This window comes from Cnephaeus nilssonii, assembly GCF_951640355.1.
Source record: "Cnephaeus nilssonii genome assembly, chromosome: 12".
Classification (NCBI taxonomy): Eukaryota; Metazoa; Chordata; class Mammalia; order Chiroptera; family Vespertilionidae; genus Cnephaeus; species Cnephaeus nilssonii.
Window position 1 is genome coordinate 52,817,372 of NC_137083.1, and position 15,053 is coordinate 52,832,424.

Genomic DNA, 15,053 nt, shown 5'->3' on the forward strand with positions numbered 1-15,053 from the left:
ACCCTATTTTGAAAGATATTTATGTGAAACCAAATTATAATCAAAAGATTGTTTTTGTTAAGGTTGAAATTAGGATATGGTTCAGATGTTCATGACATCAAGATATAATAACTTGACGTGTTCTCCCAAATTATAATATACTTGCCTTCAAAGCTAGATAAATTGACTTTGTGGAACAACACATATCATTCCCTGGGTAGTGTTAGATACCAACTGGAAAATTATATTCTTCCTGGCTTTATGTAATAAGTAGATATCCTTTTTGTCTAGTATATTGATTTTTTTCTTTAGATATCATAATAAAACTTATCAGATTAAATCCAGGATATGTTTTTCTTACTTCTGAACTAATGTCCTTTGCAAACATATTTCTAATTTGATATATGTTACATATTGCTGTCTTAATTCACTAAGTTTTAAGAATGAGTTGCTGTTATTTACTGATGTCATCAAATCAGTTACATTAATTAGACTATCTTGTAATTAATTCGGGCTTTTTCTGTTTTCAAGTCCTACCTTAAAGTATGCTATTGCCTTGAGACTTCAAATCAGCCTATATAAAATAGCTTTATAAAAATCTGCACTTTCCCAAACTTTAAAAAAAACTAATATTATTATTTTACCTGCTCCCAAAATCTTTTAGCATAGGGTGTACATTTGGCTGCCTAAAGCAAAAGTAAAGACAGCTCTGTCACAAACTAAAAATTTCTTAACAGAATTAAGAGACCAGTGGAGCATGCTAATTTTCCTAAATGCCAGTTTTATCAGTCTTTACCTACAATTCTCATTAGGCTAATACCAGTTTTCTAAAGTACATAGCATTTTATTATTTTTATTTTAATTCTGTGTGGATTCATTTAGTTAATATGAATAGACAAAGTGCATATTTCTTTCCTTACCCTTAATAGTGTGCTTCAGAGAAGTAAACTATAAACTGGTATGATTTACGTAGATTCTGTTAACATGCTCTGTTCTTAAGGTTTTTGTCACTATTTGGCTTCTTTGTTTCTTCAAACCTTTATTTCTTTTCTACTGTACCTCTTTTCTTCCTATTCTTCTTTAAACCCTCTCCCCTCACAAAATATCTTTTTATCTTCACAACATTGTCTTTCTGGCTATGTTGTAACCACTAAATAATAATTACAGAGTTTGCATAAGATGAGGTACAATGATAACCAGTCTGAAGAGAGGCTGTTAGTACTGAGTCATTCATTGGTCCTGATGGAGCTCACCTTATCTTCCAAGCGATCCTCACTTCCCAGCTCTCTTGAATCTCTTTCTGAGGGGCATAGACTCCTCACAGCTATTTACAGTCTGTCAAATCTTTAGTGTGCTCTGTGATTTATTTTGGGTACAGTGCTGAGAGAGACTTTTTTATCTGCAGTAACAAAATATAGACCTCTCTGTAACCTATTTTCATGGCTTCATCAAAAAGCGATTTTTATAAATATTTGCTTTAGTGCTTACTGTATGTGATTCTTACATGTCTCTTGTGTCAGTTCTTGGGCATAGTACTAGTAAATATTCCAAAACATAGGAGACTGACACTGTAAGGATCAGGATCAGCTTTTGAATTTGGAAATGATCATTTGCTGTTGTTCAGGATTTTAATTCACCTCTTGGATAAAGTAACAGGTAGATCTTTCAGGTCCTGAAATACACATGCATATTCTCAAAATACTTATAATTGCCTAATATTTTCCATAAAAATATCATTTTAGTGACTTCAGCTATCAAGGAATGGAAAAGGTAAAAAAAAAAAAAAAGATGGCAGATTTTATTCGCTCAGTCTCTACCTAGAGCAGGGGTGCGGAACCTTTTTTCTGCCAAGGGCCATTTGGATATTTATAACATCATTCCCAGACCATACAAAATTACCAACTTAAAAATTAACCTGCTATAGTTGATCAAGCATTTAATGAACTCACCTTAATGTCTTGGCAAGGCCAGACCAAACAATTTTTCGGTCCTTATATGGCCCACCCCACGGGCCAGATGTTCCCCACCCTCTGACCTAGAGCATTCTTGTGTAACTTTAAAAGATAAGAGTTTCTTCAGCTGATTAACCATAGGTAATTTCTAGCCATTTGTAGGTTTCCCTGGAGTTTTCTGGATAAGAATCAATGTTATCACTGATAGTCCCTGGAGGTAATAGTTGTAGGCATATTAGTTTTTTAAACTAATACTTTTAAAACCCATTTCTGCTGGGTTATTAATGCTTTATTTTAACAATTTTATTTGAGAATATGAAAACAAGGAAATCTTTATATCATCCATTTTTTTTTATGTTACTATCTCTATAAAGTTGCTCTGAATCTTATCTTCGAATGACTTGATTTTTCCAGGCCCCAAATGCTCACCAGTCCGTCTCCTTCAAAATCCATTCCAATTCCACAGCCTTTCCGACCAGCAGATGAAGATCATCGAAATCAGTTTGGACAACGAGATCGGTCCTCATCGGCTCCAAATGTGCATATAAACACAATAGAACCTGTCAATATTGATGTAAGTATCCAGCATTGTTAGAACTGAAAAATTCAAGTGTATTTATTTTTCTGCTACTATTCTAATATAAATCAGAAATAAGTGTCATCTTTCATTAATCACAGTTATAAGTGATAGACTTTTATGAATTACAGATCAGAAAAGCCTTGCCATCTTCTCTGATGGCATTAAATGCTTAACTGGTACCAAGTTACAGGTTTATTCTGATTTTTTCCCCCTTAAGACACCATCTGTAAAAGTCCTATTTTCATTTATTTAACAGATAATCCACTTGGCCATTTGATGATAAAGAAAAAAATAAGAATACAGTTGTAGGTTTTTTTCATTAAATCAATTTGAAATCTTTACCTAAATTTCTATAACTTTGTGTTAAATAACCCTTAAGGACTAATCATTGCTTTATGTATTTGACATGTAAAGCTACCTTATCTTTTTTACTTTATTGAGTATACCATTGTATTCGGTTTCTATATGCATCTTGATTTGGGTATATTTTTTTAATGTAAAGTTTGTCATTAAGTTTTAATCATTCATTGTTTAAAATGCATCTTCTCTGGTCTCATCATCATATATTGTAACCTCACCTCTTCAGTTATTTTGACCACCTTCTGGCTGGTCACTCTTGACATTTTTACTTTCCTAGTTTATCTTGCACACTGTAATTTAATTATATACATTAGTGTCAATTCTTCAATTAGACCTTAACTTCTGGACAGCAGAAACCACTCCTAATATAGTTCCTTTGGCACCTATCTGAGAACTAAATACATAAGTCATCAAAAAATATTTGTTTCAGTAAGAGATTCAGAAAATAAGGCAGAGGAAATTCCCTATAATATAGATCAGGAGGTCAAAAACTTTTCCTTAAAGAGCCAGATAGTAAATATTTTATGCTTGTGGGCCATGATTTCTAATGACAGCTATTGAACTCTGCCATTGTAGTGTGAAAGCAGCCATAGACAATGCATTGTAAACAAATGGATGTGGCTGTATTCCACTAAAATTTTATTTATAAGAATAGGTGGCCAATTAATTATATTTTGCCAGTCCCTGATATAGACAAAGAGAGGGAGAGAAGAGAAAAAAGATGAAACACACAGGACCCGTCCAATAGGACTGGTTCATTTAATTGGTCATCCCAATAACTGAATTACACAGAATAGGATAAAAGTGCCCTTGCCGTCTGAGCTGTGTTGGGCTGGGACCCTTGGAATAATCTTGGAATTAGATATTATGTTCTTCAGAACTTGTGCTTTAGAATAAAGGGGATAGATTATCCTTAATCTCTGTAATAAATATCGAAACAGAAAATCCACAAGATTGGTGGTTTTTTTTGCTTTGGAAAGTAATTATATTTAAAAAGGAAATTGAAACTGTGTAAACAGGGTCCTGGAGTTAATGAGGTGGTTATGTGCTTTATAAGTCAGGTTGTTATCATTATACAGGCATTCCTTATGTGAGTCCTCATAATTACAAGGTGGAATAGAGAAACAAAAATTGTCGTAACAGGAAAATATATTAGTCTCCACTCACACATCCCTTGCCATTTAATATCAGCCTGCGTCCCAACCCATTTACATTAATATCCAACATTTCAATGAGAACATAATGCGAATTTATTATAAATCTGGCACACACAAAAAAAGATTTTAAGGATTTTATAAAGACTGTAAAAAGTGACTGGAGAACTACTCAAATCATATAAAGCCATTGACAAATACATAGAATTAAGTTAGTCTAGGTAATAACAGAAAACACAAAATTCATAAGGATGACAATATAATAGGCTCTTCAAATGAAAATTATTTCAATATCAAAGGATTGCCCTATCTGGATTGCCCTATCTGGTTTGGCTCAGTGACTAGAGTGTCGGCCTGTGGACTGAAGGGTTCCGGGTTCGATTCCAGTCAAGGGCACATGCCTGGGTTGCAGGCTCAATCTCCAATAGGGGGTGTGCAGGAGGCAGCTGATCAGTGATTCTCTCTCATCATTGACGTTTCTCTCCCTCTTCCTTCCTCTCTGAAATCAATAAAAAATATACATATTAAATATCAAAGATTGAAAGAGGCCTTTGTGGGGTCGGGGCACAGGGGATGATGAGGGGAGGTTAAAAGATCAACCAAAGGACTTGTATGCATGCATATGCGCATAACCAATGAACACAAGACAGTAAGGGGGTGAGGGCATGTGCTGGGGGGGGAGGGTGGTAGCAGCCTGGGAGAGGTCAATGGGGGGAAAAGGAGACTTATGTAATACTTTAAACAGTAAAGAATTTAAATTAAAAGAAAGAGGCCCTTGAAGGGCAGAGTCCCCTAAAATTATTTTTAAATATATTCTTATTGATTTCAGAGAGGAAAGGAGAAGGAGAGAGAGATAGAAACATCAGTGATGAAAGAATCATCTATCTGCTGCCTCCTGCACACCCCCTACTGGTGATTGAGGCCGAAATCCAGGCATGTGCCCTGATGGGGAATCTAACTGAGACCTCCTGGTTGACCTGTTGACCTGGTTCATAGGTCAACACTCAACCACTGACCCACACTGGCCAGGCTAAAAGTTTTATTAAAATGACTATTATTGTGGTATAAAAGATGAACTTGAAATTAAGAATTTCAATTTGTCCTATCATATAAGTTTGATATTATGACCAATAAAAACTTTATTTATTCTAAGAATTAGCATATTTTTGAAATTATAACTTAATGTAAAAGAAATAAACCTTATTATAAATTTTAATTTTATTTTTAAAGAAAAATTCCCAAATCAGACTTTCTTCCCACTTTTTACTATGAATTTTTTTCTGTCTTTTTATTGGATTCATTTTAAGTGACCTTTTCCTAATACTAATTTCCTCAACTAATAAGGTTTTCCTCAATCTAGTTAGATTTGAATACAAAGGAAGAAAGATGTAGGAGAAGGGAATATGGGAATAAACAGATAGTGAAATAAGAAAACAAATCTTATTTATAGGTTATGTCTGTTCTCAGAAACTCAAAATTGTAACCTTCATCTTTACTTTCAAAACAAACATTCTTTAGATCAGCGACTTTCAATCTTTTCCACCTCATGACATTCAGAAGCTAATTACTAAAAATCTATGGCACACCAAAAAATACATTTTTTTGCTGATCTGACAAAAATATAGGTATAATTTTGATCAGTTCATACCAGATGGCTATTGTGTTGCTGTTGTTATTTTTTTCATTTGACAATCTAAGGAAAAGAGGTCAGTATTTTGACTAATCATTTGTAGCATGTTTTATTTTATTTATTTTTTTAAATTGATTTGGGGGAGGGAGAGAGAGAGTTAGAAACATCAATGATGAGAGAGAATCATTAATTGGCTGCCTCCTGCATGCCCCCTACTGGGGATTGAGCCTGCAACCCAGGCATGTGCCCTTGACGAGAATCGAACACGGGACCCTTCAGTCCACAGGCTGACGCTCTATTCATTGAGCCAAACCAGCTAGGGCAAGTATAGCATATTTTAAAAATTCTTGCGACACACTGGTTGAAAATTGCTGGTTTAGGCTATTTTGCTTTATCTCTTATTGTCACCACTATTCTATTCTCTTAGGCTTGAGCATTTGGAGTGTCATCTTTATATCTTGCATTTTCATCCTCCCCTAAGATTAGTCATAATCTATCACCTTTTCCTTTTGATATGCATCCAAGATTTGTTCTTATTGCCACCACCATTTGGACCAGTATTTATATTTCATTTGAACTACTTACTTTACTACATTACTCTCCTAAATGGATTTCCTGCCATTGATTTCTCTCTCTCCATTCCATTCTTTATGCTACCACCATATTAATTTTTTACAACACCTTTATCATTATCTCTTCCCTTGTTCCAAAACTGTCATTGGCTTCCCATTGATTGCAAGATGAAATGTAAACCCTTTAGCATTTTCGTTCAGTGTCAATCATTTCACTCAGTTTCAGTCATTATTTACCATTTGTTTTTCCAGTAAACAAGATTTAATATTGACTCTGGGATAGACACTGTGTCAGAATTTGGAATTAAGGATGAATTAGCAGACAATCTTTGCCCTCAAGGAAGTCATAATCTAATGTATGAATCATATATAAATAAATAATCACAAAAAATATATAATGCTAGTTTATTGAAGAGGGTAATAAACTCTACCTGGTTGGATCTAGGAATATTTAGCAGATATGAACAACATTTAAGCCAGGTTGTAAAAGATGAAAGAGTAGGAGTTCATTCAATACACTAGTTGAGGTTTTAGGAAGAAAGGGCATTTGTTAAGGAAATAGTATATGCAAAAGTATGAAAGTATCTTTACATAGAAAGTTAGTGAGACCCCTCCAGGATTTTATATTTATTGGTAGCCACACAACACCTAGCACCTTGTTTGCAGATCTATGAGTATTTGTTGATAATTCTGTAGAAAATGTTGAAGGCTTTTATAGGATACATTGAACATGGTAGAAATACTTTTGCAAAGAATTTACTCTTTATTCTTGCCCATAAACAAAAAGCTGCCTGTTTGCAAAGAGCCTCTAAGCCTATTTAGAGACATTTGGGACCATTCAATTCCTCACATTTAAATTATATTGAGCAAACACATTAATCTAAGTTCTGTCTATTAATATCCAAATTGCATTGTGTTGCCAGAAGGCTCTTCCCCTCACTCCCAACATTGTCTGTGGCAAAAAAAAACACTACATCTTAATAATGACAGATTTTAACAAAACTCTTGTTTGAGCCATTTTTGTTTTTGTCCGTCTAGTGTGTCTTTACACATCATATTTTTATTACTGTAATCAGTGTACATTTTTATTCTGTTTTTTATTGTAAACATTTCATGATTCAATCTTTATAATTATTTTAGTAGCTGCATAATACTCATTAAATTTATACACCATAATTTACTGAGCCAATATGTCAATAAGCCTAGAAGAGGGAAATAATTATTTCTGATTTTTTAGTATGGTGAATAATGCTGCACTAAACATCTTTGTGCATATCATTTTTTTCTTCTGAATTATTTCCTTAGGAAAAATTCCCAGAAGTGGAATTACAGGATCAAAGGGTATGAACATTTTATGGCTCTTAATATGTGCCAGTAGAATTTTTATAAGAATTGATGCAGCCATTGGTTTTGAATGGCCTGAAATGGATTTCAACATTTAATCAGGACTAATAATCCCTTCAATATAGGATTAGGTTGCTTCAAATTTTGATTTTATCGTGTTCACTAGCTAATTTCATATTTTTTCTGTTTTGTGAAGTAATTATAAGACAGTTATTTTAAATTAACCTTTCTGTTCATGCTTAGTGGGAAATTCAGTGTTGTTATTACTTTTTTACCACATGCTTTGAATAAAATATACATTACTATTTATTTGTAGGACTTGATTAGAGACCAAGGGTTTCGTAGTGACGGAGGTAAGTGGTGATTTCAGTTTTTAAAAACCCAAGGAAAAATGCAACTGCTTTGCTGCTTGTCTCCTTTATATTTGCTTCTTTCATGAAACACAGACACAGAGAAAAATGTGTAGAGAAAACCCAAATTTTTTTTGTTTCCTTTAGTATTTATCATTTATCTCTAATAAAATTTTAACTAACTTATAACATGAATAGAGAAAAAGTAGACATTAAAAGGGTTCTTAAATGTACTACCTATAATTTTAAAAGGTTGTCAAGGAGAGATTCTTAGTTATTTTACCCACTTTATTGATTCCAAACCCTCTCCAAAGCTGGAGATGCAAAATTTCTTTTGGAAACCTCCACCAATATTTAAATATTAAGCTTAGAATCAATTAAAACTTGATTTTCTAAATCGTTTTTTGGAGAATTCCTTGGATTGCCTGTCACAACTTCTCAATTTGATAGATATTGTCAACTATTTCCCTCAGTCTTCTAAAAGGGTTTGAAATGTACATTTTACATAATGGATTTCTAATAAAGAAGCCTAGTTGCCCTTTTTTGTCCAGTAAATAAAATAAGCAAATGAGAAATTAAATTGAGATTTCTTACAGAATTTTTATCTGACTTTTCACTCTAGCACCCAGTAAAAATAGGGGGCATAAGAAAACATTGCATAAGAAAATTCTTTTTAAAATAAGAATTTACCCCCATGTTTTCCAAGAGATGGTATTTGAAACTTATCTTCAAGTTTTCTTCTAGATGATTCTCCATATTTACTTTTCAGCTGTCTTCTGTCTAATAAGGAAGGCCTGCAATACCTGCTTATCTTGTTTAGAGTTGGTCTCTTCACTGTGACCTGCTTTGTCTTCAAAATGTCTAAGCCCAGTCTCAAAGATATTTTATACTGAACATTGTATAAACCATCTTTTGTTGTGTTTCTGTGTACCTGTGAAGCTACCAAAGTAATAACCCTGCATTAAATACTCTAGACTTCATATTTACTATAGTATATAGTTATAAAAGTGTTTTTTATGTTTGTTATTCCATGAACCCTCCAATTAATGTTGCTGCCAGTTTGACTTTCATATGTCTTAGTAGCTGTGGCTTTTGAAAATTTTGCCCAATACATCCAGCATTTAAATGTTGCCATCATTTTAGCATCACAAAGTTAACTTAGTCTTAAAAACTGCCTGCTTAGTACCTAAAATGAAGTGGCATCTCTTGTCCTTTCTTATGAGTCATTTTTTAAAAAATCATTGGGATTTTGAAAAATGTTTTAAACATCCAGAATTATTTTGTGAAGCAGGCTTCGACTCATCTTATTTATTCCCCATGACTTCTTTCATTTCTTCTGTGTGTCTGTCTTCCTGTGTTTGCCTGCCCCTCTCTTTCTCTTCTAACAGCCCCTTTGAACCAGCTGATGCGCTGTCTTCGGAAATACCAATCCCGGACTCCCAGTCCCCTCCTACATTCTGTCCCCAGTGAAATAGTGTTTGATTTTGAGCCTGGCCCAGTGTTCAGAGGTAGTTGGGCTCTTCTTTCTTGTTTTCACCCAAAGCAAACTAAATATAAACTACAGCTACTGTTTGTGCCTCACCTTCACAGCGTGTGTTTGTAAGTGTGAGAGTTTTCAGTACTAAATTTCTGCTTGGCCTGGCTGGAATGCTCTGAATGTGCTTGTCACACATACTCACTACCACAAGCTTTCTGTCATAAATTTTAAAAGCAAGAAAAGTCTTAGATTTCCATCATGGTTTTTGTTACATTACTTTTTGGGCTTGGTAACTTCTTAAACTCAGTGGGTGGCAATAAATAACGTGGGAGGGGGTGTCCTACTTGAATTCCTTTTATTTTAATCCATTTAGGTGGTCAACTTGATGATTGTTAATACTTGTTACCAATTTTTTTGGTTGCTAAAAAAGTAAAAATGGAAATCCCTGTAAAGAGATTTTACTAGACTTTTGCCTTTATTTTTTCTGTATTATCAGCAGCGTCCTTTTTAAATGTAGGACATGTATATTTTATATTATATCAGAGGTAGAGAGCTTTGAAAAGATTTTTAATATATTTGGGATATTTTAGCATATTTCAGAAAATTTGAGGATTGATACTTTCAGTTATGCCTTAATCTGAGAAAAAAGCAGTATAATTTCAATCTCCTATTTTATTTTGCCATAACTTTAATTAGTAGTTAAACTGATTTTTTTTTAATAAAGTCAAAATTGAGGCAGGAGTTTGCTATAAATAGTTTTAAAGAATTTACTGGCTTTTGCTAGTGTCTGCCAGTTATTCTGAACATAGTGGTGGTCTTTCAGATTTTTGCTCTTAGCCCGTCTGTTTCTCAGAAAATCCATAGAATGGGCTGGAAGTCATACAGGACTGAGTGGCATAATTTAATAATATCAGTACAGTACTAAGTAGATCAGAAATGGGAGGCATGGGCAAACAGTTAAGGCTTTATGATGTTGAAAATTATCAATAGAAGGTAGAAAATGGATTGTGCTCTAGTTAATAGACATTCCATTTTCTTTTAGAAATTTACAGATGAGATTATGGAAATTCCACATGGTAGCATGTGATGTAATAATAAATTTCTACACAGATTTAAATGTTGCCATTGGTATCCCTGTTTGAAAGATAGTGACTACCCCTTTCCAAAGAATAGCAATTTTTTAAAAATTCTCTTGAAGTCTTTTTGTTCTGTATATGCAAATATTTTTTGATATCTCAGTCCTACTTAACTGTACTCAGGCCCCATTAGGAGTCATTGTCCTGAACTACTCTGAACAAGGTACTGTACATGAATTTAGAATTATTGCCACTGATGGAAAAGTACCCATCAGAAAGTATGCAACCCTGCCAACTAAGTCCACTTTCAAAGAATAGACCCAGTGGACTCAGTTGACGGATAGAATATTGCCATTTGTAGTAACTTGGCTGAGAGGCCATATCACTTACTTTGCTCTCACTTATAAAGGCAGTCAGGGATTATTAAGAGAGGCTTGAGAAACCTGCTGGCTTTGTTGTATACAGGCAACAAATCATATTTGTTTACTAGACTAAGCCTTCGGGAACTGATTAAACCGACCAGTGTCTCTCACTCTTAAGTAGTCTAGTATGTGTTGTAGGATTTTTTTTTTTTAATTTAGTGGCTAATATGTAGAAGCCAAATATTTTAAACATTATGGCCATTATTAGAATATGTTTCCATTTGGGGATTTCCATCTTTTTTTATATTGATTTATATTTGTTTGCTGAAGCAACAAAATAAAGTTGTTGTTTTTTTATACAGGCTGTTAAATTGATTTTGCTTTTTTGATTTTTAAAGTCAAAGACACAGAACCTTGGGAATATTGTTTAGTATTTATCTCTTATTTTAGAGATAGTCTTTTTCTTAGAAAATGCACCAATAAGCAAAGTGTATATCTGTAATCAGATGTTTCAAGGGTCATTAAATTGGCCAGAAAACTCAAAGAAATTATAGTACTAATTACCAAATGAGGCCCCTTTTTGGCCTATCCTTTCTAAAAGTTCTATACTTGAACATGCACTGTATTTTTTAAATAAGTCTAAATCTCCCCACACCCTCTGCCCCCAATAAATAAATTAACATACTTGATTTTCTTTTAATGGATACATTTTTCCTTTCACTAACTTAGGGTCAACTACAGGTTTATCCGCCACCCCCCCTGCCTCATTACCTGGCTCACTCACTAATGTGAAAGCATTACAGAAATCTCCAGGACCTCAGCGGGAAAGAAAATCATCTTCATCCTCAGAAGACAGGAATCGAATGGTAAAAAAATATATGATATCTTCATTCTTCTGTGTTCTTTATAGAAGTTAGAGCCAAATCTAATGTCACCTTTAGATATAATGATATGTCCATATGTGACACAGAATTCCCATAATCAAATAAAATTAAGAGCTGATAATTGTTTGCTTAAAACATATTTGCACAACACAGATTTGTGCTCTCAACTCTAATGCAATTAAAGGTAGTTTCAAAAGAGTAAGAATACAGTTGACCTTTGAATAACAAGAATTTGAATTGCGTGGATCTACTTACATGCTGGTGTGTTGTGTTTTTTTCAGTAAATAAACAGTTGGCCCTCCATATCCCCAGGTTTTGCATGATTGAAAGCAATATTGGTCCTGGAATCAATCCCCAACAGATACCAAGAGACCATTATAGTGAAGTTTTGGGAGAAATCAAAAGTTATACACCAATTTTATTTATTTTTTTTTAACCCTTTGCACTCACTTTTTTCTCGATTCCTTTATTCTACTCGGGATTTAATTTTTTAAATACCCCAGATTTTACAAAGCGCGGCAGTAGAATAAAAAACTGGAGTTTCTTTTCATACAAACTTATTTATTTGGATTTTTTTATATTTCAAATTATTGATACATTCAAAGAGTATAAAAAGAGCTGCTACCGATGCTAACCATGTCCAGTCACACTCGACATCCGAGTGCAAAAGGTTAATGTGGAATGCTTCATGAATTTGCGTGTCATCCATGTGCATCCTAATCTTCTCTGTATGGTTCCAAATTTTTAGTACATGTACTGCCGAAGGGAGCACTATACACCAATTTTCCACTGCTCTGTGAGTCAGTACCCTTAAGCTCCCCATTTTTGAGGGTCAACTGTAGTGTTCTCTTTTTAAAATAAGGAAAAAGGGGTAAGCCTAGTATTTTAGGAAGCATTATTAAGCATGCATGTTCTAAAGCAGTGGTCACCAACCTTTTGGACCTCACGGACCACCAGTGGTGACCACTGTTAAAGGGCTTATCTGAAATTCAATTATTTACCAAATGATATTCTTTTTTTTTTAATTTTTTATTGAGGTATTATATGTGTACATATTACCAAATGATATTCTTTCCTATTTGAAAAAATAACTTTCTGCTGCACAATAAATGCATATTAAAAACTAACAATTTAATTTTAGCAATAGTGTAGTAATAGTATATGTTGGATAGGTGGATTCTCTACCCTACCAAAGTGATTGTATATGTTGACAGTTTTTTAAGAGACTGGATCAGATAATATATATGAGGAAATTTAGCACTGACTAGAAGAAAGTAAGTAGGTAAATTATCAACAGAAACCATAGTATGTTAATTTAAAATTTTGGCCTTTGGAGCCAAAACTAACTAATCACAGATACTTATATTGCCTGTTAGTAGCCCTGAAAACTGACCTAGTTCTTCAATTTAAGTTCTGTATTACAAGAATCATACTTCTATTATTCTTCCAGAGAGAGAGAGAGAGAGAGAGAGAGAGAGTGTGTGTGTGTGTGTGTGTGTGTGTGTGTGTGTGTGTGTGTTTAATGTCCCTTTCACACTCAGACACAGGGGAGAATGTACTTAGTGTGAAACAAGGTTTTCCCTTTTTTTGTTTGCTTTGGATTGACTTTTGCACTACTTTTATCAAGAAAACACTTGGTAGACGGGATTCAAGTGACGATTGGGAGATTCCTGATGGGCAGATCACAGTGGGACAAAGAATTGGTTCCGGGTCATTTGGGACAGTCTACAAGGGGAAGTGGCATGGTATGTATATAGTACGATGACCTTGTCACAAGTTATAATAATAGGAAATATCTAACAACTTTTATTTTTTAAAAATCAAAGAAAGTATTCACTTTTTGCATCATTAAACTTTTTTATCATATTCACGAGTTACTAAAGATTTCTAACAAAAATTATGGAAAATAAAAACTGGATTCATAGCAATCAGGTCTTCTATCATTATATTAGCTTCAGTTTTTAAAATGTATTTTTATTAATTTCAGAGAGGGAAGGAAGAGGAAGAGAGAAAGAGAAATATCAATGATGAGAGAGAATCATGGATCAGCTGCCTCCTGCATGCCCCCCACCAGGGATCAAGCCCACAACCCGGGCATGTGCCCTGACCAGGAATCGAACCATGGCCTCCTGAGCCACACCAACTGGGCTTCGTTACAGTTTTTAAAGATGATGATTCTCACCCGGCTGGCTTGACTCAGTGGTTGAGGTCATGGTTTGATTCCCAGTCTGGGCATATACCCAGGTTGTGGGCTCGATCCCCAGTGTGGGGCGTGCAGGAGGCAGTTGAATCATGATTCGCTCTCATCATTGATGTTTCTCTCCCTCTCCCTTCCTCAGTGAAATCAATAAAAATATATTTTAAAAAAGATGATTCTCCAGGGGAGCTAATCCCCAAGATGTTTTTTTTTTTCTTTGATAATTTTCCTGCTTGTACTTTTATATGTATTATAAACCACAAGTATATTAAAAGTGTACTTACAAAAGGAAGAAATGGAGTGAAAACATAAAAAAATGTTCAGCCTCACTAGTTACCAGAATTGCAAAATCAAAAAATAGGAATCATTATTTGCTTCTCAAATGGACAAAGAATTTTTTAAAATTGGTCATAATTAGAGTTGTGAATATAATGCTGCTGATGGAAAAAGAAATTGCTACAAATTTTCTAGAGAGAAATTTAGCAATATGTATATCAAACCAATAATTCCATTTGTAGAACTTTATAATGAGGAAGTAATTGGACAGGAACAAACAGATGTGTGTGCAAGTACATTAATTAGAGATTTAATATTAATGAAAAATGGAAATAAACATAAGTGCCCAGTAATAGAGTATTATATAAATACATTGATAACCTCCATGTATGATTATATAGAAATTAAAGTAGTATGGTAGATTTCTATTTATTGCTATGGAAAGGTGTCTGTGTTATATTAAATTTTACAGAGCAGCATGTAAAATATCCCATATTATGGTGCTACATGGAAGTATATATAACAGTTTTTAAAAGGATCATCAGTATTTGAGTACATGTCTTTTTAGGTTATCTTTTCACATGAATTCATAAATATCTGTACTGATACATATAAAAGCCTAGTAGGATATATATCAACATATTAACAATGTTCATTTATGTGTGATATGATTATGGGAAATATTTTTTCTTTGTTTCTTCAAAATGTTTAATTTTTTTACTATGAGCACTGTATTAATTTGATAATCAGGAAAAATAAGTTAATTATACTTAAGTATATTGTACATAAAAGTGCATGTAATACAAAGTGAACACATTTGTAGTCAATAAATAGAACATTATCAGCATTGTAGAAGTCCT

The 15,053-nt window shown here is 33.7% G+C and overlaps 1 protein-coding gene across 3 annotated transcripts in view; it reads left to right on the plus strand.

The window, feature by feature from the left end:
• Nucleotides 1-15,053, plus strand: part of BRAF (B-Raf proto-oncogene, serine/threonine kinase) — a 136,325-nt gene that overhangs the window by 63,967 nt on the left and 57,305 nt on the right. For 2 of the 3 annotated variants that reach the window (XM_079786534.1, XM_079786535.1), the window contains 4 exons: nucleotides 2,346-2,505; nucleotides 7,888-7,924; nucleotides 11,566-11,702; nucleotides 13,348-13,465. In XM_079786534.1, the coding sequence (XP_079642660.1) occupies nucleotides 2,346-2,505; nucleotides 7,888-7,924; nucleotides 11,566-11,702; nucleotides 13,348-13,465 (452 nt within the window). Of the gene's footprint in view, nucleotides 1-2,345; nucleotides 2,506-7,887; nucleotides 7,925-9,309; nucleotides 9,430-11,565; nucleotides 11,703-13,347; nucleotides 13,466-15,053 lie in introns of all 3 variants that reach the window. The other variant, XM_079786536.1, reaches the window with a different exon arrangement.